The 23,300-nt window shown below is 49.4% G+C and overlaps 1 protein-coding gene across 2 annotated transcripts in view; it reads right to left on the bottom strand.

Moving 5' to 3' along the window:
* Positions 1-23,300, bottom strand: part of Bcar3 (BCAR3 adaptor protein, NSP family member) — a 114,694-nt gene that overhangs the window by 17,693 nt on the left and 73,701 nt on the right. For both annotated transcript variants that reach the window (XM_059266182.1, XM_059266183.1), the window contains 4 exons: positions 8,675-8,803; positions 4,882-5,324; positions 1,936-2,039; positions 270-922 (listed from right to left, as the gene is read on the bottom strand). In XM_059266182.1, the coding sequence (XP_059122165.1) occupies positions 270-922; positions 1,936-2,039; positions 4,882-5,324; positions 8,675-8,803 (1,329 nt within the window). The remainder of the gene's footprint in view (positions 1-269; positions 923-1,935; positions 2,040-4,881; positions 5,325-8,674; positions 8,804-23,300) is intronic.

Raw genomic sequence — 23,300 nt, 5'->3', positions numbered from 1 at the left:
GGAGGAGGATTCACAGAAGCTCTTGTCACCAGCAGTTGGGTTCAGGGGCAGGCCTGCCCTCCCTCTGTCCAAGGTGAAGTTTACCAGTTTCCTGATGGGCAAAGGTTGTCCTGATGGTGGTTCCCACCCTGTAAGTAAATCTCCACACCTGCATTTTCCTCTGGCTCTGCCCTATGACGAAAGTGTCTGCTCGGCAAGGCAGAGTACAGCCAGGCAGACCTCCTTACCAGCCGTATGCTGTGGGAAGGGGTCGGCCACATGACACTAACCTTGCAGTCCACGCTCAGCATGTGCTGTGCGATGACCCTGGCGTCGTTGTTGGTGAACAGTTCTTTTGCATGCTTCAGCATGGCCGTTTCCAGGGGCTTGTTCTCTGGAGGAAGGAGCCTGGACTCGAAGTCATTGGGTCGGAATGACGACACAGTTTCCACGAGAGGTGGCACAAACGTGGTCTTGTCCTCCTGACCCTCATCCGCCTGTGCTGCCAGCGGATCCCAAGGTCTCGCTTGGTCATCCCCATCGAGGATCAAGTAGTTGATACCGGAGTTCCGGGGGCCTGATGCCCCATTCAGTTTGGCTGTCAGCAGCTCCTCACGGCAGCCGTGAGCATGGGAGGGGAGCTTGGCTCCCCTGTCACAGCCCACAGAAAAAGGAGGGTTCAGTTCACAGTAGTTGGCCTCTGAGTTGAGCCAGGGGGACGGAGAGGGGGGAACCTTGAGGAAGGGCACCTTGCAGGGCTTTGGGGGTGGCTTGGGGCACAGCTGGCTGTCTGATCCCCTCAGCGCCTCCCCTGCCCTGGCGTCTGAAGAGAACCGTCGTACCAGCGCCGGACTCAGAGTGGGCTCGCTGCCAGTCCTGAACACGGGGGAGTCGGGGCAAGGGCTCGTGTCCATACCTGAAGACTGAGGGGGCAGCTTGCAGCCTGTGTGGGAGAAAAGAAGATCAGAGGAAGCTGAGCTGTCTGGAGAACAGAAAACAAAACAGGAGCGACAGCTCCCAGCTCTCACGCCGTGCCCTTGGGTTCCCTTCTCCGCCACAAAAGAAAGCACAGTGACTTTCTCATACCAGGTCTGGTCTGTGGCAGTTTAGGACAATGTGAGGGCTCCACTGACTCCACCTCACTCTTGGAGTCTCAACCCCAGGGGCTGGGCTGCAACACCAACTTATGGTCACAGCAGGTTGGGACAGTCAGAACAGGAAAACATGTCTTGGGCAGTGAATACCAGAAACAGAAGTCTCCAGCCACAGAGCAATGAAGGGCTCTGAGTCACTCTCAAAGTCCGGGTGGATCTCAGCAAGAGATGCAAGGACGGTAGACAGACGTGCCGAGATAAGCCCCACGGAAACCGTTTACGAGGAGGAACCAGGGAAAATCACTCTGTGGTCCCATGGAAGGGACCATACAAAAGAAATGAAAAACCGTCCCACTAACGCTGAATGCTTATGGCGTTCCCAAGTCCTACACCCCACCACCCTCCCGGTCATGAAAAGAGCAGAGAAGCCGCAAGGTGTCCGGGGACAGCTGCTCTGTTAGCAGCCCTAGGACCAACTGAGCCCCTGCCACACAGGGTGGGGGTGGGCGTGGGGAGCACTAAGGAGCAGGCTCTTCTTTCATGATGCCCACCACTTATCCAAAGGGTTGGAACTGTAAAAAACCTGGACACAAATGCTAGGTGACCCTCTTCCTTAATAGTTCCTCGCTTTCTTCAACTGCAAAAGGAGGATAGCTGCCCACTCTGAAGTCCGGTTTGGGGACTTAAATGCTTAAATGACAAAGCATCGAGCTTGTCACTACCACACAGCTCTGCTAACCTCCCCTCCGGGCTGCAGGCATGGAGTGTTCAGAGCCGGTGGCTTGTTCAGGCAGGAGAAGGCCCCACGACGGCAGCTAGGGCCACACTACCACCCCCCTCCCTGAGACTCCCACACACCTACCTGTCGGCAGGTGAGTCTCCGACTGGTGGGCTTTGAGGGCTAAGGCCCTCCTGTCCTGCACATGATCCAGGCAGGCCGGCTGGCTGCCACTCTTCTCTCTGTTCCTGAAGCCAAAGACCAGGCACAAACGTGTCATTAAGTAGTAAAACCTTCTTTAGGCAACATCACGGAAAGTTAAGGCAAGAAATCTCCCAGAATGAGCACGGCGCATACCCTAACAGTAGAGGAACGGCCACAGAGGAGGAGGAACTAACTGATGGGGTGTGCTGAGTCCCCAGGGCCAAGGCAGCCAAGTCCTAGGAGGCCTCCTCACCCCTTCCATCCTGTTGAACAGAACAGGGTGAATGGGTCATGATCCTCTGGGATCAGCAAGGAAGAATCTGATGAATGGGAATGTGTACTTTTAAAAAAGCTTGAAGTGATTCTCACTCCCTGGGGAAATGACTTATTTAACTAACATGACTTTTCCACGATGGATCAATGTCAGCTGGAAGGAAGCGGGAGGCTACTCCATGTCAGCACTCCTTCCTCCCTACCCCTAAATAATCTGCAGATCCCACGGGGTGGCTGTCGTACTTATCTTCCCGGCTGTGCTTGGGGCACCCACAGGTGACCTCCAGCTGCTGGGTTAGAAGCAGAGTGGCCGGCAGGGTCACCAAAGGGCAACTGGGAGGCCCAGGGCACACCCGCACAGGGGCAAGGTAGAGCGGAACTCAATCACTTTCAGGGCCACTCCCTCCGTCCTTTAGGATTCACAGCCGAGCTTGTTCTAATTACACTCAGCAGGAGACTGGATTCTCTCAATAGAGGAGGGACCAGCCAGGCTGCAGGGAACGGATCCCCCCACCCCCGCCCCCCCCATCCCCCCACCCCCACCGAGCATAAACCATGCTCACACAAACCAGATCTGCCCTACCTTTGGGAAACATAACAAACTTCCAGCAAACCTCTCAAAGATAAGTCAGTCAAGACGGGGCAAATTCCAAAAGGGAATGGCTTCTGAGAAATGATATTTGAGCCGTGTCCACCACGATCAACGATCAAACGTTCAGATTCCAGGAGCCCAGAGCGGCTGGACGGGTGGAATGCAACCTGCCCGAGAATACACACCTTTTGCCCAGGGCCTGAGGCGGCCAGCCAAGAAGCATGGCCAATATCAGGGCAGGTGGCAGTGGGCCAAAGCTGACGTGGGGAAGCCGCTGAAGGGCAGCAGGGCAGGGTGACAAGCCCATTAAGGCCACTGGTCATGCTGAGGTCACCCTCCCTCCACCTAGAGTGTGTGGGCTGCTACAGCCTGTGGGAGGCTGTAGTGGAGCCTCTACATTCCAGAGAACAATCAGAACAGCATCTCTGATATCCATCCCTGCCCCCCTGCTTACACCCAAGTCTGACTTTTGCCTCCCCCTGCAGATAATAACAGCTACCAGGAACGTTAGCACTTACTGAAAGTAAACACTTTCCATTTCTCACGCCATTTAACCCTCGCAAGTCCCATACCTCCAGATGGAGAAAGGGACTCCCAGAGAAGCTAAGGTCTCTGCCCAGGGTTGCACAGCTAGCCACATGGAGCCAGCATGGGGCCACAGGTTCTGAGTCAGCTGCTGACTAATATGAACCAGGGAACACAGCTGTAATTTATGTTACTCACATAGTCCTGCATTTCATGAGGCGTTTTGCCGTGAAGAAATTATAGTTTATATTTTCCCCTGGCCCAGACAGAAATGCAGAGAGGAGAATGGACATGTTCACTTCTACTTGGGAGCTCAGAAGCCAGGAGTGGAGGCAGGGCTGCGGCATGGTATGGAATCAGGCCACATCTCAGCCTCTTTCCTCCCACGTGCTCTGGCAGTTGGATCTGTGAAGGATTCTCAGCTCTGGAAGCCAGCGCTATACAAATACAGAGCTTCTCCTCTCAGCCCTTCCCTGCCCTACTCTCTGAATGTTTCTATTCATTCCCAGGGGCACAGAGCGGGTGGCTGTCATACCTCTCTTCCTGGCTGTGCTTGGAGCACCCACAGATGACCTCCCACTGAGTTAGAGGCAGAGTGGCAGGCAGGTCACCAAGTGACAACTGGGAGGCCCAGGGCACACCCACACAGGGGCAAGTCCTCCACACCTCCAGTCCTTCAAATCCTATCTGTTCCCTTCAAGTCAACCCTTTTCCACGCTACCAGTCCGAGACCTCAACACTGACCCCTGCTGGATGCTGACACCATCATGTCCACAGTCCCTGCTCAGATGAAATGACCTTTTCCTCCAAGGCATTCACCTCTCTCCCCAAAGTCACTGGTGAGTTGCCTAGGTGGTCTTCTCAGTCTCCCTCCAACCTCAAAGACCCCAGAAGCCTAGCTTCACTCTCTTTCTCTCCCTTCCAGCCTGGGCCCCTCCTGAAACCCTAACTGACTTGCTTGCTTCATTCAGTCTCTCTCTTCAGTGTATGTCTACTGCTACCCAGTTCTGGTTTAGGATTTGTTCACCATACCAAGCCTTTGTAACCCCTTAGTCTGGCACAAAGGCCTCCAGCATTAGCTAGGGTTTTCCCCCTTCCCTATCCTTCCCTTGCATAGCCCCTCTGTCCTAGACTGACCAATCAACCCTCCAGGCTCCTCTGGCCCTTGACTCTTTGCTGTGGCCTCCAAACGCCCCCTTGCCTTCAGAGCAACCTCTCCCCTGCTCAGCCCCTGTGCCTCTTGTTGCTATTTTTGTTTCTGAAATGGGGTGTCCTTCTGTAATCTAGGAAGGCCTTGGACTTGGGGCAGTCTCCCCACTTCAGCCTGAGATGGTAGGCATGCATTACGTACCCGGCTCCACCATCTGCTTTTCATGCTCTTAACTAGGAACTAATAATCATGCACATCTCGTAACAGCTGTCCACTCACAGTGAGTGTAGGAATATCCTCTACTCTCCTTGGCCTAAGCTGGGCCCCCAGCACCCCTCAGACCTACCTGAGGAGGTTTCCCCGCGGCAAGCTGTGTTCCCGAGCCTGGATGCTACCCGTGGTGAGGCTCAGCCTCTTAGCCATATCTGGCCTTCCATCCACAAAGCTGCCTTCCCGGCCGTAGCCGGGTGAGGTGCCGTAACGCTCCTCCAGACACCAGAGGGGCACTGTCCTGTTGATGGGCTGGAAGATGATGGCACCGCTCTGCTGGGAGATGGGCCGCCGGTTGCCCACGTAGCAACGCACCAAACCGGGGATGGAGTCAAAGCTCTCCATCTCGAACTGGTACTGCACACGGCTGTAGGCCTCACTGAGCCGCAGAACAGTCCGGTTGATCTTAAAGTGCTGAGCGAGGTTCTTCCACTGACAGGTCAGGACAAAGTTTCCTGGACTAGACAGGGAGTCACGAACCAGGAAATCACCATCTCGCTGCACGAGGTTTTCAGATACCTGTGGATGAAATGGTGAATGAGGTGCAGGAAAGGCAAACATGTTCTCTCAAAAGCATAACAGAAGTCAGTGCTGCTGACTCTTCTTTCTGTGTGTGCGCATGTGTGTGCATCCGCGCAGAGACCGGAGGATAACCTTGGGTGCCAGTCCTTAGGCACAATCCATCTTGTCTTGAGACAGGGCCTCCCACTGGCCTGGAACTCTCCAAGTAGACTAGGCTAGCTGGCCAGCAAGCCAGGGATCTGCTCCTGTCTCCCCATTGCATGTGTTACCACATCTGGCTTTCCTTTTTTCGTCTGTCTGTCTCCCTCCCTCCCTCCCCTTGCTCTCTCTTTTTTTATGTGGGTTCTAGGATTTGATCCTTGTCCTTACACGATGGCTGTGTTAGAAGCTGAGCTATCTCCTAGTACTCCTTCTGTCTTCAGATCTTTATAGTCTGTTAAATGTCACCCAGGAAGTATTAACTAGCTGGGTATGGCCATGTGCAACTGTAACCCCATTGCTCAGAAGACTAAAACAGGACTGTCAGTCTGAGGCCAGCCTGGGATACATAATACATCTGAGGTCAGCCCTCTCTCAAAAACAAAACACCCAAACTATTTATTGACCATCCTCTATAAGCCCAGCATTACTGCGGGCTCAGGGGACACAGTAGTGACAAAGGGTACTTCTGCAGGGGCTTTCGATGTTTAGTGTAGCCACTCTTTTCTTAGACAGCCACTGGTATGTGTCAGATGTCGTGAAGGAAAAGAAAACTTTGGAAGGGAGACAGGGTGCTTGGGAGGGTTATCTTTCAAATGAGGGTGGTCAGGAAGATGTCACAAGAACATGACATTAACACAGACTTGAAGGATGTAAAAGGACAGGAAGAAATGAGACTGTGTGCCCTGTGGGTTTGACTTTCCTTCTAACCAATGAAGGGAGAAGGAGCAGGAGGGTGTTTTGGTGCCTAGACATGCTCCTAAGATTCCCGTCTACAAAGCAAGATGAGCCCAGGGATGACATGGTGTGTTCTGGACATGCTAGGAGGCTAGAAAAAAAGTCACTTGAGGTCCCTTCATCTCACAAAGTTATTATAAAGGTAACACATTTGCATATATAAAATATGCAAAACACCAGTGCAATGCCTGTAACACAATGGACACCCCAAATAGGTAACCACTATAATGGTGATGTTTACAGCAAAGGATTATACTGTATCAGTCACTGTGGAGCCTGACCACCTAGCTTTGCATTCTGCCCCAGATGTGTGACTAGACAAATTACATAAGCTTTTTGTGGTTCAGTTACATCATCTATAAGATATAGATAATGTTATTGCTTACAGAGTGGCTGAAAGTTTCAAAGGGATAGAATGCTGGCACACTATTATCATTGCCATGAGGTTTCAGTTACCCAGTCCAGATGATGCATTACCGAGAGTTCACCCTCCCGGCGCACTAAGAAGGACGGCAGTGATGGCAATTTTTTTCTAGGATATTCTAGCATTCAAGTGATGCTATACTTCCGCTAGCTCAGAATAGTGTGCTACCATGGTTACTTTAAAATTGCATCTTTGCCTTAAAAATACATTTTTCACACAGAAATTCCATTTCTCAGAATCGAGCCAGTAGAAAGAATTATAGGTCTGAACATGGCAGTTATCTTACAGGATGTTGGTCAGACTGCGAGAAACACTCTAAGTACCCAATAAATTGTGATGCATGTGTGTGATGGACACATACTCAGTGTGCACTGGTGCAGGAGGATATTTTACAGCCAGAGCGAATTCCCAGGGCACATCATTAAGTGAAGAAAGTGGGCCAGAGAAAGCATAAGCTCTCCTACTTGAGGAGGTCTGGAGAGATATACACCAAAATGTTCATAATGACTCTCTCTAGGGGAGACAACTAGGGATAAGAGCTGAATTTTCTTTTCTGTTATCTTTATTTTCCACAATCATTTTTTAAAATTTTTATTTATTTTTTTATTTTATGTGCATTAGTGTTTGGCCATGAGTGTCAGATCTCCTGGAACTAGAGTCACAGACAGTTGTGAGCTGCCACGTGGGTGCTGGCAATTGAACCCAGGTCCTCTGGAAGAGCAGCCAGTTCTCTTAACCGCTAAGCCATCTCTCTACAGCTCCCTCTACAATGAATTTTAAGATTATGCATACACACACACACACACACCACACACACACACACACACACACACACACACACACACACACAAATATCAAGATTAGAATAAGAATTATTTGATAGTGTTAAGAAATTTGGGGCTGAGGCAGGCAGTGGTGGCACACAACTTTAATCCTAGCACTTGGTAGGCAGAAGCAGGTGGATCTCTGTGAGTTCAAGGCCAAACGTGGTCTACAGAGCAAGTTCTGGGTCAGCCAGGGCTACACAGAAAAACCCTGTCTTAAAACAAACAAACAAACAAACAAACAACAACAAAAACCCCATAACTAACTACATAAATAAATAAATAAATAAATAAATAAATTTGGGGCTGGCTTAGCAGGTAAAGGCACTTGCTGCCAAGCTGATGACTTGAGTTTAAATCTCTGGAATTCACATGATGGAATGACAGAAAAGATTCCCACGAGTCGTCTTCTGATCTCCAAGTATGCTGTAGCACACTCCACACACAATAAATAAATGAACGTAATAATTTTAAAAAATGAGATCAGTTACACCAAAGACGATCTTTATAACACGCCACCATTCTCCTTAGACTTGTTCATCCATTTCCTATTCTGTTGTCCTTGGGTAACGACCGGCCAGACTATGCTTATAATAAAAACCCATGGGTGACTGTACACCTCAACTCTGCAGACTTAAGTCTATTTTTAAATTCTTATAGTATTAAATAAAAACATTATGGATGACAACCACATGAAAGATAAGCTCTGGGCCCTGGGATAATCCCCCTTCCTGCCCACCCTTGGGTCACAGGACCCAGCAGAGAAGAAAGAGAGACAGTGGACACTTGCTAGCCCAGTTGGAGCAGAGGTGGCTTTGTCAGTCTGTGCCACCTGCCTGGTCATCTGAGCTAAGTCACTGCCCTCAAAAAAGGGTCAAGTGGTAGGGAGCTCCAGCCACTGGCTAAGAGCATAATTATCTGAACCCTAGCCATCCACCTACTTCCGGCAGCTGGTACTGCCACTGCAGCCTCCTGCCCACACGTATGTAGACTCCAGGAGCGCTGGCCTTTCCTCTGTACCTGGAAATGTATTTGGAGTCCCGCCTTTGGCTCTTCCCAAGGTCTAAGTTAAGTCGCGTTATAGTACTAGAGTTCTGTGATCTTTGAGCTGGACCCCACATCCCCGCCAGTATGACATAGCCTCAGGAGAGCAGAACACATACCTGCCGGGGGATCCGGCCGTGGTACCAGGCGTGGCTCCGCAGGTCCTCGCTGCTCAGCAGCAGCTCCTCCTCCAGTTCCTTCTTCAGCCTCTCGGGGGTCCTGTCCATGATGTGCCTCTCCTTGGAGAACTGCAACACAGAGTGGACAGTGACTTCACCTTCCCCGGGCCATGCCAGCCAGAGATGACCGCCGCCTCGCTGGTCCTCTGCTGTGCCGGGCAGAGCGGCGTAGACCCAAAGCTGCATTCAGGAAGGGAACTGGAGATGGATTACAGTGAGCCGCGACCTTTCGCTTCCCCAGCTGCAGCAGGTACAGAATGAAGTCTTCACCTGCGTGGAGTTCTGGCAGGGAAATAGACTCACAAAGCAGTGAGCTGATCGAGAGGTGTAAGGGACAGAGGAACACAGCTAGGCTGCTCTCTTCCTGTGGGAGCTTCCTCCTCCTCTTTTATAACTGCCCGAACGAACGAACGAACGAACGTGGAGCTGGGAAGGACAGCAGTTCCCCAGTGGCCTCTGACCTGGGCCTCAGGGCCAGTGTCGCCCAAAGCACAGTCCTTGAGACTGGAAGCAAAGGTTCTGATTGTCCTCTTTTTTCTTTTTATTTGTTGCTGTAGGCAAACTCCAGTTCAAGAATTAAGTTAGTTTATAAAAGACGTTTAAGCAGATGGAGCAGTTTTATGACCCTTAAATCTAATAAGAGATGTCTGAGTTACACATGACTGTTAAAATAATTTTTGAAGATTTCTTTTTAAAAAGATCTTATTTATTTTCATTGTATTTGTCTGGGTGTTTTGCCTGCATTTTTGTCTGTGTACCACATGTGTGCAATGACTGGAGGCCAGAAGAGGGAGTCAGATCCTCTGAAACTGGAGTTCCAGATGGTTCTGAGCCACTATGTGGTGCTGGGGACTCTTAACCACTGAGCCATCTCTCCACGAGTTATAGATAACTCTCTTGCTATGTTACGTGTATATGAATATTGGAGTTTGCATGTGGATGGATGCACACATATGTGTCTGTCGGTTCCTGTGGTTGACATTGGGCATCTTCCTTGATTGAGCTCCACCTTATATATTGAGGCAGGGTGAACCCAGAGTTCAGAATTTTGGCTAGTCTGGCTAGCCAGCTGGCTGTAGGATTTCCCAGTCTCCACCTTCCGTACTGGTCACCATACCCAACCTGTTTTTGTGGAGTTCTGAAGATTCACACTCTGGTCCTCACGCCTACATGACAAGAGCTTTACCCACTACGCCATCTGTCTCCCTGGTCCCCACCCCCTTTTTTTGAGACAGGGTCTTGCTATCTCTATAGCCTTGGCTGGGCTTGAATTAATAATCCTCCTGCCTCAGCCTCTCAAATGCTGGGATTACAGGTATATGCCACTAGACCCAGTGTGCTGGCTAGTCTTTTTTTTTTTTTTTTAAATCAGCTGACACAAGCTATAGTCATCTGAGAGAAGGGAACTGCAATTGAAAATAAGCATCTCCATAAGATTGGGCTATAGGCAAGCCTGCAAGGCATTTCCTTAATTAGAGACTGAGGTGAGAGGGCTATTGTGGGTACTGCCACCTCTGGGCTGGTGGTCCTGGATTCTGTAAGAAAGCAGGATGAGCAAGCCATGATGAGCAAGCCAGTAAGCAGCACCCCTCCACAGCCTTGCATCAGCTCCTGCCTCCAGGCTCCTGCCCTGTTTAAATTCCTGCCTTGACTTCTCTCAGTGAGGGACTGTCACCTGGACGTGTAAGCTGAAATAAAAAACCCTTTCCTCCTCAAGTTACTTTAGTCATGGTGTTTCACCACAGCAACAGAAACCTTAGCTAAGACACCTAGCTTGAATACATTTTGTTATTGTTAAGTGAAAAACTGGTCCTTTGCCCCAAATAGCTTGAGAGCATTGTACAGCAATGACAGCAGAGTTTCTAGGCGGTGACACTGGTCACAGATTGGATTTAGAATTACTCCCGCTTATGCACGTACACTAAATCTGACCCCTCCTGGGTTTGGGGACCACTCCCTGAATGTTACATAGGAAGGGAAAGGCCAGGTCCCTAGGCTTCCCCAAGTCCCCCAGCTTTCTCTCCAGAGGCCTCAAAGAACCACAGAATTACTCCTCACACACTGCTTAACAACGAAAGATCCCCCCAAACATTCCCCCACCAAGCAAAGCAAAATCAGCTTTAGGGTTAACTGTGTGTGCAGCCCTTCACGGTGCTGGCTAGCAAGGTTCGGGTGGATGTCAGGGTGGGCCTCCACGTTCCCTCTGCTTCCCACCCTCCTCCTCTCTCGTGACCGAGGGACAGGCATTCAAAGGTGGTTCTGTTCATTCGGTTCGTGTGAAACGGTCTCACGCTACGTAACCCAGACTGGCCTCCACATGCTTTCGATTCTGCCTGCAGAGTGCTGGGATTAGAGGTGTGAGCCACTATGCCTAGTGAGGGACATTTGATGAATGGAATTTATATCAAAGGTGAACAGGGCTGGCTGTCTATGGCGCTTGTGGGCTGCACTCAGCAGTGTTTGGCACGGGCAGCGCTTGGCATTAATTATGCAAAGCTACATCTGAAGACTCGCGTATAGATGGCAAGTTGTGAACTGATGGCTGTCTATTATCTGTCTTCCCTCCTGCTAGATGACTCTAAGTCTCATGGGGAAGGAACTCACTCTGTCAACCTTTTCCCCACAGCAGGCCCTCAGGCAGGCAGGGCCTGAACACCTCAAGAACTCAGTAATGCCGCAGGAACAGACATCCCAGAATGAGGCTTCTGAGGCTTCTCTTGGCTGTGGGGATTTCTCTCTTCTCCCAAATCATCTGCAGTTTTGTTTTACCTGTGCATCCCGCCATTCAACACAAAGATGACGTTCCTCACTGCCTGTTATAGGACAGGGTTTCTCTGTGTAGCTTTGCGCCTGTCCTGGAACTCACTTGGTAGCCCAGGCTGGCCTCGAACTCACAGAGATCCGCCTGGCTCTGCCTCCTGAGTGCTGGGATTAAAGGTGTGTGCCACGACCGCCCGGCCCCTCACTGCCTTTTATAGGGTGCTGCACTGAAGTCCAGCCAAGGAAGATTGAGTTGCAGAGTTAAAGGGACCTCTGGGGTGATGTGGGAGAGCCAGCACCCCTATAATAGCCTAGACTATGGGGGGGAGCCACAGCTAGGGACAACAACACAGAAGGCTGGAACAAACCTGGGGCACCGATACCCAAGGGGCCCACACACCAACTTGAGGACACCTGGTCCCCAGTGTTCACTGGGAAGGCTCATGAACCCTATGATTTTGGGGCTCCCCCCAGGGTGGCTGTACTGAAGCCTAACCCACATTGCAAACCCAATCGCTCTTTAGTCACCTCGACAGTCTCACTTAAGCCCTGGTGTTGTACCCTGAGCCCACGTCCAGGTTTGAGCTGAGACAATCGGGAAGATCTAAACGTGTACAGCCAGCTCGACTATAATCTTGGAGATTTTATCTGCTCACACCCAAAATGCTATTCCTCTGCTTGCTACTGTGTTCTCCTCACAGGGGCCCCAACCTTCAGACCCCTGTTCCCCTCCCCACCCTTCTCGGCATGGGCTACCCTGTAACTTTTCCTCTAAAGCACTTTGCACTCTTATTTGCTACCAAACTGTACATTCCACTGGCTCTCCTGCGACTTTTGCCCTGACTCCTTGGAGGAAAATCCGTAATGACTGCTCATGGCTTCTGTGCTCACAAACAGGCTGTGACAGCGCACTGCAGGAGATGGGGTGACAAGGAGGCACCTAGACAGGGGAGGAAGTGTTGACATGGACCTTCCCTAATGCCTGAGATGGAGGCCAGACTTTACAACGCGGCCATGGACCGCTGTGGGGAACCTGGGTAATACCTCTTGGACTGAAGAAGGGATGTCACGGGCTCCCCGCTTAGGGCCACCACAGGAGTAAGGGGTGGTTTTGGAGGGAGTGGGTACCCTCTAAAACTTCCACTTGTTGTTGGAGACAGGTCTTGGGTAGCTCAGGCTAGCCTCGAACTCAGCTCCTTGAGATGTATATTCTCCAGCTGCCAGACGGAGAGCAACAGCAAGAAAATTCAGGGACCAGTTCCCTCTCACATGCTCACCACAGTGCGACGCAGTCTTCTCTCTGGGCTCCACCTCCATCTATCTGTCAAATCTGAACTTCGTTCTAGAGGGCAAGTCTGGTTTCCCTGTTTCTCACAGTCTTCTCAACTATTTTTATTTTTATATGCTCTCTGACATTTTCATTACCTGTATACGACACAATGTATCTTCTTGGTCATATCCACCCTTAACTGTCCCCCTCCAGCCCTCCCCAGGACCCCACTATCGCATTCAAGTTTCCCGGCCAACTTCCCAATTCATTTACTCACTGAGTCCCCTTAGTGCTGCCCAGATGCCCGTGAGCATTGGGTCACGCACTGGGTGGGGCACGAGGAACCTACCAGTGGCCACGCTCTCAATGAGAAGTGACCCTCTCTCCCACAGCAGTCATCAGCCATCAATAGCTCCTCAGCTAGGGGTAAGGCCTTGAAAGAGAGCCCCTCCCTCCTCTGTGCTGGAGTGTGTGTGTGTGTGTGTGTGTGTGTGTGTGTGTGTGTGTGTGTGAGGGGGGGGGAGGGAGAGGTTTTCTCTGTGTAGCCCCAGATGTCCTGCAACTCACTATATAGACCAGGCTGCCCTTGAACTCGAAGCTCCGCCTTCCTCTGCCTCCCAAGTGCTGGGATTAAAGGTGCATCCACCACTCCTGGCCCTCCCTGCTTAACTTTGTCTAGTGTAGGTAACCACAGCTGCTGTGGTTTCATGCGTGCAGCAGTCACGTCATGTCCAGAGAGCACTCAGAGTATTCCTCCCCATTTTGTCTGGAGGGGAAGGACATGGTGGCCTGGTAGAGGCTCTGGCTCTCATGAGCGCCAACCACAGCTATGTAGGGCTCAGTCACCCAAAGAAAGGAAGCTACTCAAGTCTGGATCAAGAGCATTCTGCCCACGAGTCCTGCAGCTTCATTCCAGGAGCTGAAACTATCCACAATCCAATGAGACAGAGGCAGAGGCAGGCAGGACCCATAGCTTGCCTGATTTTAAGCAGAGTTCCTAACTCCTGTATCAAGGTTACCCTTAACCCCAGACCCATGTGTAAATTAGCATCCAAGTCCCACCATCAGCACTGGAGTCTGAGCTGAGATGCAGAGAGCTGATGTGTGAGCAGATGGACACGGTGCGTGAGACCCACAGTTGTCCAGCTGAACTGAAGACTGGCTAGAAAATTCATAAATCACTATAAATTGATGTCTTTTATGCGGATCTGAATTACTAGCATTTTGTTGTTGCTGTCTGAGACAAGATTAATGCAGTCCAGGCCAGTCTTGAACTCACTGTGTAGCTAAGGGTCGCTTTGCAGTCCTATACCTCTTACCTCTGCCTTCCAAGTGCTTGGATACAGGCATAGACCACCACCCATGGTTCTGGCATTGGTGTCTTAATAACCCTGATGTTAACAGATGTTACAGCGCAGTATTTAAGAGCGTGGGCCAGTTGGCCATCGCAGTCCAGAGGCCACAGTAATATTGAACAGCTGTGTGGTCTTGGGCAAGTGACATTAATTCTTCGTTAGAGCCTTAGGTTCCCTGTCTGCTAAGTGGGGATAATATGCCACATGATGTTAATAGGGACCAAACGAGTGGGTATCTGTAAGGACTTGGAGCACACGCTGGCGGAGGAATCAGCACTAATGTTAGCTGTCATGGTAAGTTTATCCAGATGCTATTAATTTAGGTCTGTAAAATAAGCAGACTTCATACTGAAGTCCAGCGCATGAGGCACAGAAAGGCTTGAGTTTGGGAAGGGAGCAGTTAGAGAAAGGACCTGCCTCAAGCTTCTTCGGCCCTCCCGAGAGAGCTCAATGACAGTTTGCCATGGCCCAGTTCCTCAGCCAGAACTGATACTAGCTGGCTGAGCACGGCTCTGAAAACCGTAACTATCACTCCAACTGTGGAAAGAGGGTGTCTGTAGCCCCCACACCTGACATGTCTGCTCTTGGCGGGCTGGAATAGCCAGAGCCCAGGAAATGTTGCAAAACAGATTTTGGAGGCTCAGCGCCAGCTCCGAGAATGCGCTGGGAACCTCCATTACTGTGGAAACCCATGTTTCAGCAGCTCTCCAAGGAAGAAAAAGCTACTCCGGCCTGGGAGGAGTTGAGCCCTGGGTCTCCTGCGTGAGCACCAGAGCCAAATTTCAAGTCAAGCACAAGAATGGGCCTGGACATGCAGGCAATGAGAGTTCCTAAGCCAGCAGCTGAGGGAGGGCAGGAGGGCATCTGCCAGAAACCCTCAGAGGACGCTCCAGACACTCATTTGTATGAAGGAGACAGGAGACTTGGAGAAAGACAGCATCTGCATTATAATTACTATTTTCTTAAGTCTATCCCTGGCTGTAAGGAAAGCTCCCCATTCCCATAGGATTTTACCTTGTACAAATCACCAGGAACCGGTAGTGGCACCCCTGTGGGAGGGCCACTTGGGGACCTGATCAAGCATGGGGCTGTGAGCAGGGGACGGAGTATCCAGAGGGGCACATTCTCTGGGAAGACCACACACACACACCAGTCCAACACCAGGCTCCGGGGACAGACCAACCACTTTGCCATATGATCCCCGCCTCTCCTCACTCCGCAGCCTGGGTGAGCTACTCCACCTCTTTGTCTTTGGGTTTTTCTCCTGTGTCAAAACGAGAAACACTGTGGCCTGGAGCTAATCTCCAGACAGATCCACAGGGCTTTGGGTGGAGGGTGAAAGGGGAGGGCTAGAGCATCAGAGCTGCATCTCAAGCACAGAACTGAAAGAGGAGGGTAGGAATACATTGGGCATCCCAGCCAGGGGAGATAACGAGTACCCAGCGGGGTATGGTGGCCTAGAGGCTTGGGTTGGGGAACACAGGACTGAAACCTTCAAAGGTGTAACAGAGTGTGATGTATACCTGTGTCTCCGGCACTCCACCCCTACCTCCCGTCCCATCCCACCCGCTCCATCTCCATTCCAGGCATGTGGTATGGCGCGTCTTCCCGGCCATCACTAGTCCCTCATCCATTCTGGAAGAGGACAGTCTACTCTGGAGAAAATGCCATGAGACTTGTAGCCTGTAGCCTGGTAGTTACTTCACCTCCATGTTTTTTTGGGTTTTTTGTTTTGTTTTGTTTTGTTTTTGCCAGAAGGACCAATGTGGCCGAGAGGATAAAATCAGCACTCAAAAGAGAGACAAGGGATGACTGGTGTCCCTGTGACATGCAAATCCCTAGGCACAAACCCTTATAACATGCAGTAAAATCCCCCCTGAGTTAGCCAGTATGAGCTGGGTCTCACTGTGACCAAAGCAGTTCTAATTAAGAAAGGCAGGGCAGACGCAGGGGACCTGGCACTGGGGGGCTGAGGGTCAGATCTTCATTCCATGGATAACGCCATTGAAAAGTTCTCCCTGGGAAGGCACAGGTACACAAAGGTGCTTTAGGAGGTCAATCTATTGCCATGGGCAGAAGGCTGGGTGGAGCAGGGCTCGGACGCACAAGGCCAGTGCTGTCAAGTCTGAATGTTCAAGGCTCCGTTTCCACCCTTACAGTGAGTGGCAGGCTCTAAGGTCCATAGGGATAAATCCACTCACTCCTGGCCTCTCCTCTGACCTCATACCTCAGTCACCCTCAGAACTACCTTTTGTTAATGAAAAACAACCCCTGACTTGCTTCCCATGTGAATTCAATTCCGTTCTGAAACATCTGTAGTAGCCACTTCCTATGATTTCCCCACCTCCTGTCCTCAGTCCTACAACCTGCCGCTCACAGTGACACAGGTCTCATTATATCAAGAGATTTTAGTCACAGTTGCGCCGGGTTAAGGAGACATGAGATCCTGAATGTCTTTCCGTCTCACCCCCTAATTCATGGGTTTCTAATGCAAAGCAACCCCTGTCCTAGGGCTCCTGTCTGTGAGGGACAGAGGCCCAGACCCCCATCCTACCTTGTCCTGTTCTCCACACAGCTCCACAAACTGAACCACAGCCTTGCCATACACTGAACCTGCTGATTTACTGGGCTCAGCTCTGAACTTGTCAGGAGATCCACCTCACGAAAGGGTCATGAACACTGAGGATACTGGCAGAGGGCTAGGGATGGGGAAGATGGGCTTGCACAGCCAAGCGGGGGTCTCAGAGCCCACAGGTTTGAGTAAAAACGTTCAGGCTCTTCCTCGCTCTTCCTCGGGTCTACAGGTTATTGAGGCCTTGGAAATATTGGACATGTCTACCAGGGCTCACAGTCACCTATAGATGAAACCCAGCTTCCTCCCAAAAGGCCCCCCCAGTAACCTGCTATTACTGTCTTCAGGTAGGACCCCTGTCCCATGGCTCCCCTTTGTGCTTCCGCAGTGTGGATGGGAAGACAGACTGACATACCTGGGCAATGCTGACTGTGCATCCTGGCTGGAGTCCAGGAGGGGGCTGGGGAGCAGCCAGAGGGGAGCTGGACAAGGTGTAGGAAGGGCTTGGAGCTTAAGCTAATTATCTAAGGTGGAAGAGTCCACTCAAAGACTAGAAGCAGCAGTATGAAAGGCCCTCGGGACACTAATCCTGACGGAAGATGGCCGGCCAGGCCTCTTTTGCCTTTGGGTCCCAGAGGCGGCTGGCCCAGAGCCTTGCACACAGCTGAGTCCTAGCAGGCACTCTGACAGACACAGGAATGGCGCTCTGCTCACCTTCCTCGGGGTGGCTTTTCTGTCACTGAGTGTGGAGAGTTTGTAGGCCAAAGACGAGTGACCTTAGGCATGTGAAGCTTTTTCTGGCACCCAGGAGTGAGAATTCTCACCTCAGAGAACAACCTAGTACTCACAGAGAACCCAGTTCCAGAGGAGGCACAGGCAGACCCTCCCTCGCTTGAACCCATGTGGAACCAGAAACTTCTTTCAAAGACGATTCTTAGCAACAGACATGAAAAGTTTCAGAATTACAGAATCTATGAATAAAATCCACCAGGAAGTTTTAGTGATCTGTCCTGAAGAAATTATTAAAATATATTTTGATTACATTGATAGATTGTTCGATTGACTGATGGGAGGGAGGGGACCAGAGGATAATTTGGTCTCCCCCTCTTACTATGTGGGTTCTGGAGATCAAATTCAAGTTGTTAGGCTTGGCAGCAAGCGCCTTTACCCACTAAGACATCTTTCTGGCCTCTGAGAAATTAGTTCTAATGGAATTAAAAAATAAAAACCAGCTGTTAGACAATTTAATCTCTATTTAGACACAACTTTGTTTAGTCTGTTTGTTCAAGTTCAAAGCCAGCAATTCTTGGGACCTGGGGAGGGGTCAGTAAATGTTCTGTCTAGGCAGACGGAGCTGGTCCCTTATAAGAAGCCATCCTCGGTGATAAGCACCCTGACTCACAGAATTCAACCTTCATACATATATCCAGTCGGCCCCAGATGACTCGTAGGCCACAGACACAAAGATGGCAGAGCCTCACACAAGAGTGTAAGAAAGTTTCGAGATGTGTGCAAAGCTAAGAGAGCTCTCCTTGTATGCCTTCTCTGGGGCCTTGAACATTTAGTTGGAAACAAAACCAGAAAAATCTTACTGAATTTTCACAAATCAGATAAATTTCTGGTCATTCATTCATTTTATGATCAAGGCTGGGAATTAAATGACTTAGAAACAAAGAAGAAGAAACTTCATGAAGAGAGTGGAGGGAGAGGCGGGGAGAGAGGAGAAGACAGAGAACACACAAGCAGGCAGGCGTCTGGGATTTTCTGTTCTGCTTCGGAATATCTGGCCACTACACCCAGGATGCCATTAGGGAGCTCACACAAAAGCTTCCTTTCTTCAGCCTTGGAACAGTTTATTAGATTAAGGGAGACATCAACAACAGTGCAGGCCTCTTATCCAGTTGTACCAAACAACTCCATAGGCTAGGTTTTTTAAAAAAATCTTACCCGGAAATTATGCTCACAAATTTATAGTAAGTCTGACTGGAGTTCTAGCTCATCGTGTAAAATTGGTCTAATTTCTAAGTGAAATCTGTCCTCCCCGGAGCTCAGGTAGGGATCCTGTGGCATGGTGGATGTTGTGCTGGGCCACCCAGGCTGGTGCAGGGGATTCAAAATAACAAACTCCCATCTCAGATTCTCTGAACTCTGACAAGACCCATTGTGACATGAAAAAAACATCACTATCCCTGATAAATGTCTTAAACATATGGAAAAGAGTTAAACCCTCCCCAAATGTGTGTCTTGGATAGCCAACCCACAAATCGCTCTGAAATGGGCTGCCTTTGTGATCATCTTGCAAGAACCCCACCTAAACATCCTGTTCCTTGTAGAATTCAGAAACCCAGAATTCAGAAACCCAGCTCTTCAGAACCCCGTCTTTTGTTAAATTTCAAACTGGTTAAGTTTTAAAGCCAAATTCCAAAGTAGACACATAAACTTTGACTTAGTTGTGAGCCTAGCTTCTAACAGCTGAGCCATCTCTCCAGCCCCATAAATGACTTTTAAAGACCCAGATGGTCTTTTACAATCAAAACCCTGCCTGAATGGATCATAAACTCCCCCAAACAAATACATCTCAACTACTTCCATAACCCTTAACTCTACCCACAGCCAAAAGAGATCTAGTTCTCTATAGATTTCAGGACCAGCAACTTCTCGTCCAAGCCCTTGGATGTATCAATCTGAAGTTGAACAGAAAGGATGAGGCAGCACTTGTGACCGTGTATATTTGTGACAATATATCAGTTTTGTTTCACCTCCTGGGGTCACCAGCTGCCTTTGTGGCTGACCTAAAAATACTTTATTGTATCTCAGCAAGGGGGAGCTCCAGCAAGGCACCGAGGGGAAAGTGTATCACTGACCCTGAAGACTTGAGTTTGACCCCTGGAGCAAGTGGTAGAAGAGGAGAACTCATACCCCCAAATTGTTCTCTAACCTCCACACACGTACCATGGCATGTGCATACCTACCCCACCCCCCAAAGAAGTAAAAATCCAGAGATAAATCATGAAAGCTATGAATTCCCCGCTCCCACTTTTAAACTAGGTGCGCATACCCCTCTACAGGCTAAGAGAAGTTTCTTATGTTCACCATGGTGATCAAAATGCCGAAGGTTTTACTTAAATCAACAATTAACTCTGGAAAGAAAAATCCAAAGAGGGGGGAAAAAAACAAATTCAAAATGTACATTCCTATTTAGTACAGAAAGCCTCCGGAGCATCCCTGCCTCTTCTAGCCCAATGGGCACATGGTGGCTTGGCCAGTGGTTCCAGATGTGGGCAGTACAGTTGCACTGAAGCATGTGCCGGATATGGGGCCAGGGTAGAGCTGTCTACTGATTGTAGCCATTGCCAGGCAGATGGCAATGAAGGGTCTTAAGGAAAGGGTGCCTTATTGTAAGTCACCAAGGGCACCCTATGAGCCTATCCCTGTGGTCCTGTTACCCTCTGGGTGCTGAACACTGGGTGATGAGCACCTCTGGCCTTACCTAGGCCCCCTGCTTTTGAGCCTTTCTTCCCAATCCTCCCTCTATAGCTCTGTAATGCTTCCTAACGCATGCATGTCACCCTGCTGGCTCTGAATCTGCAGAAACAAACCGGAGGTCACTTTAAATCAGTTTGATAGTCCTTGGCCCAACTGCCTTTACCTAAACCCAGGCCCCAGAGTGTGCCTGCTGGTTCTGCCCTCGCCCCGCCTGGATTCCAGAAAGGCACAAATGGCGTGGTAGAAGGACGCCATACCTGGAAGTGGTCACTGTCTCTCTGAGGAGACAAGGCATTTGAAACCTGGCCAGTGGTACTTCAGAGGCCCCCAGAGTCTCTGCTTTACGAGATCAGTGGAGGTTTTTGGCTTCTGAGAAAGGGATCCTAGGGAAGAGATTCTAAAAACCTCAGCAAGTTTTCGAGACCTGTTTTCACTAATATGCTGCTAATGTTTAAGCACCTGGATGACATTACTTGCTCCTCCGAATCCTTGAAGAATTTCATCATCTTGGACAGATTCTGCAGACGGGCTCTCACCATTTCCCCACTTTGTACTTCAACCTATGCAATTTATCACCCCGCAGAGCAGATTCCCACTCCAGTACCATTAAAAACTGATTTGCAATTTTCAGTTAAATGAAGATGCTGTACGTGGTTTTCCCTTTGGCAGACGAACGGTGATTACAAGGCCCATCAGATGCTCTTGCAGACAGGAAAACCATCAGAACCCCCAGAGAGCCCAAGTCCAAGAGATTATTCATTACCCAAACTTATCAAACCCTTATCAAAGAGGCTCAGACACCATGAATGGAACCAAGAAGAGGCCCTCTACAGAGCTCTCTGCTTGTCAAGGTTCCGAGAAACACTCATTAAAATTCTCCTGCTCCCGTGTGCGGACTAAAGAGACTAATTTAATTGCAATTTTTGTGGATTGGCGTTTTGAAGTAGAGCACCCTGCAAGCAGGAACTTAATCCTACATCCAAACTAATTACATTAGCGTCACTCTGATGGGAGCCCATGGCTCCCTTTGATGCTAGACTACCTCTGCCTTTCATCCGCACTCATCCTCTGGGCAAGGTCTCCTCTATGCATTCCCAGCCTGCAGGATCAGGAAGCTATTGCTTTCTCTGCTCAGTTTTATTTTGATGAAACATCAAGGGACTGAACAGCCTTTTTTTTTTTCCCAAACTGAAGGAGACTGATTTCAGGCTGAAGACTGGAGCAGCCAAGCTTTAGAAAACGCATCAAACCCAAAGGAGACAAACACAGCTTGTTTCTTCTAGGCCCTGGAGAAGCTGCTCACAATTCATCTGCTCTAAGATTTCCTTCCACCTTGGCCCCTAAAGGCATGCCAAAGCGGGGCTTACTTTTGACAAAGTGTTATTTACCCTGGGCCCCTCAGAGCTCAGCTCCAAGGTGGCGGGTGTCTCCCCTTTGTCTGCGAACCAGTAGACTAAGAGATTTTCGATAGGCCGTTTGTTAACACACTGCTCTGCTCCAGCCAGGGTGGGGACCTTCTATCTACATCAAATTTAGATGATGGTTTCAGGAGCAGCCTCAAGTGGAGTCGACGCCTGCATCACTCCGTGAGGCAGCCCTGCGTTCCGACTCCCATGGAGAAATCCGGAGTGCCAGCCACATTTATGGTCAAAGGTCATTTGGTTACACGTAATCATTTAATGGGCTGATGACGTGACGGGCTTGAAATAAAAGCTGAGTACTCGCTTGGCCTACAAAACCCCTCTAAATCAGTTTGGTCCCTTTCACTATGTCCTCAAGAGACTCCCATAATACTTTTCTCTCATACAGGGTTGACATGTGTGCTGAGAGACAGCATAAGTGAGGCATCAATCACTGTTCAGTGTGATTTGCATTCAGAAACAGCAGTGCTTAGTAAAGGTCTACAGAGAATGAAAACAGACTGTGGGGTGCACCATGGCAAGAGGGTTTGGAGACCAGATGACCAGAATTCACAGTATAAGATCTGAGCCAGAATTTTTGATCACTGGTAATTTAACATCATTGATTTAACATCTTACTGTAAATTATAAATGAGTTGCAACAGCTTTTAACCAAAATAGATGTCCTATTTGCCCTTCAATAAGGAATGTCAGAAAATCAAAATCAACTTAATTCTAACACCATCCTTTTCTTAATTCATCTTGAATGGATGGAGTTTTGATGAATCAATGAAATGTATCACAGTTGAAAGGCACTGGGAGATGTAATTAGAAGCAAAGCTGAGACATGCCAACACACAGAGAGGAAAAGAGAAAGATAGTCTTCTAGTGTGGGATATGAAATAAACGACTTTCAAATTGTCTCTCCAAAATAGAACCATGACTAACCATGTCTTAGAACTCCGATCTGGGATAGAACATAACATGTCAGTACTGAGTACATGGTAGGCTTTCAGTGGAACCAAACTACTCGTCACAAGATGGGTTTAGGCTCAGAAGCAACTCCACTACTTCCAATATATAACTCACTGATCACTTCAAAGGTATGTTTCCCAGAGGAGATCATGCCACTTGACACCCACCAATCTTGTTTACTGAGCTATTTTAAAGACATAACACCACACTCAGTTCTGTGAAAAGAAACAGAGAACTGGGATTTTCACTTGGACAAGACACTCAACACAATGCAGCTAAGATCACACAGAGCTGTACAATGTGCCTGGGAGCTAATAGCTAATGAGAATCTTTGTACATCACAAGAGGAAGCATGATTGGTGCCTCGCGTTTCATGGTTTGATCAGACTTAATGAAACGAGGGTTGCCTGACACCAAGAATGAAAGTCATCCAGAGTATCTATAGAGAATACAACTGGAAATGCTTAGCCTGTACAGAAGAACACTTAGGGGCCCCTGACGGCTGCTTGAAGCATCTCAAAGTTCACGAGGCTAGTATGTCCCAAGATGACAGGTCAGATATTCTGGACTCAATGTCCCAGAGAAATGGATCCAGAATTTCTCTTTTCCTTATTTCCACGTGTCCATTTACACCAGCTCATGCAGCCTCGGAATAGACCTGCTCACAGTCTGGAGTGGGATATGTGCAGCTGACAGCTAGAATTCCCACCTGACCAGAACTAGGAGTATGTTGAAGCTGCAGAGATTT

The sequence above is a fragment of the Peromyscus eremicus genome, chromosome 6 (assembly GCF_949786415.1).
Source record: "Peromyscus eremicus chromosome 6, PerEre_H2_v1, whole genome shotgun sequence".
NCBI classification, from domain to species: Eukaryota; Metazoa; Chordata; class Mammalia; order Rodentia; family Cricetidae; genus Peromyscus; species Peromyscus eremicus.
This window is presented reverse-complemented; position numbering and strand designations above follow the sequence as displayed.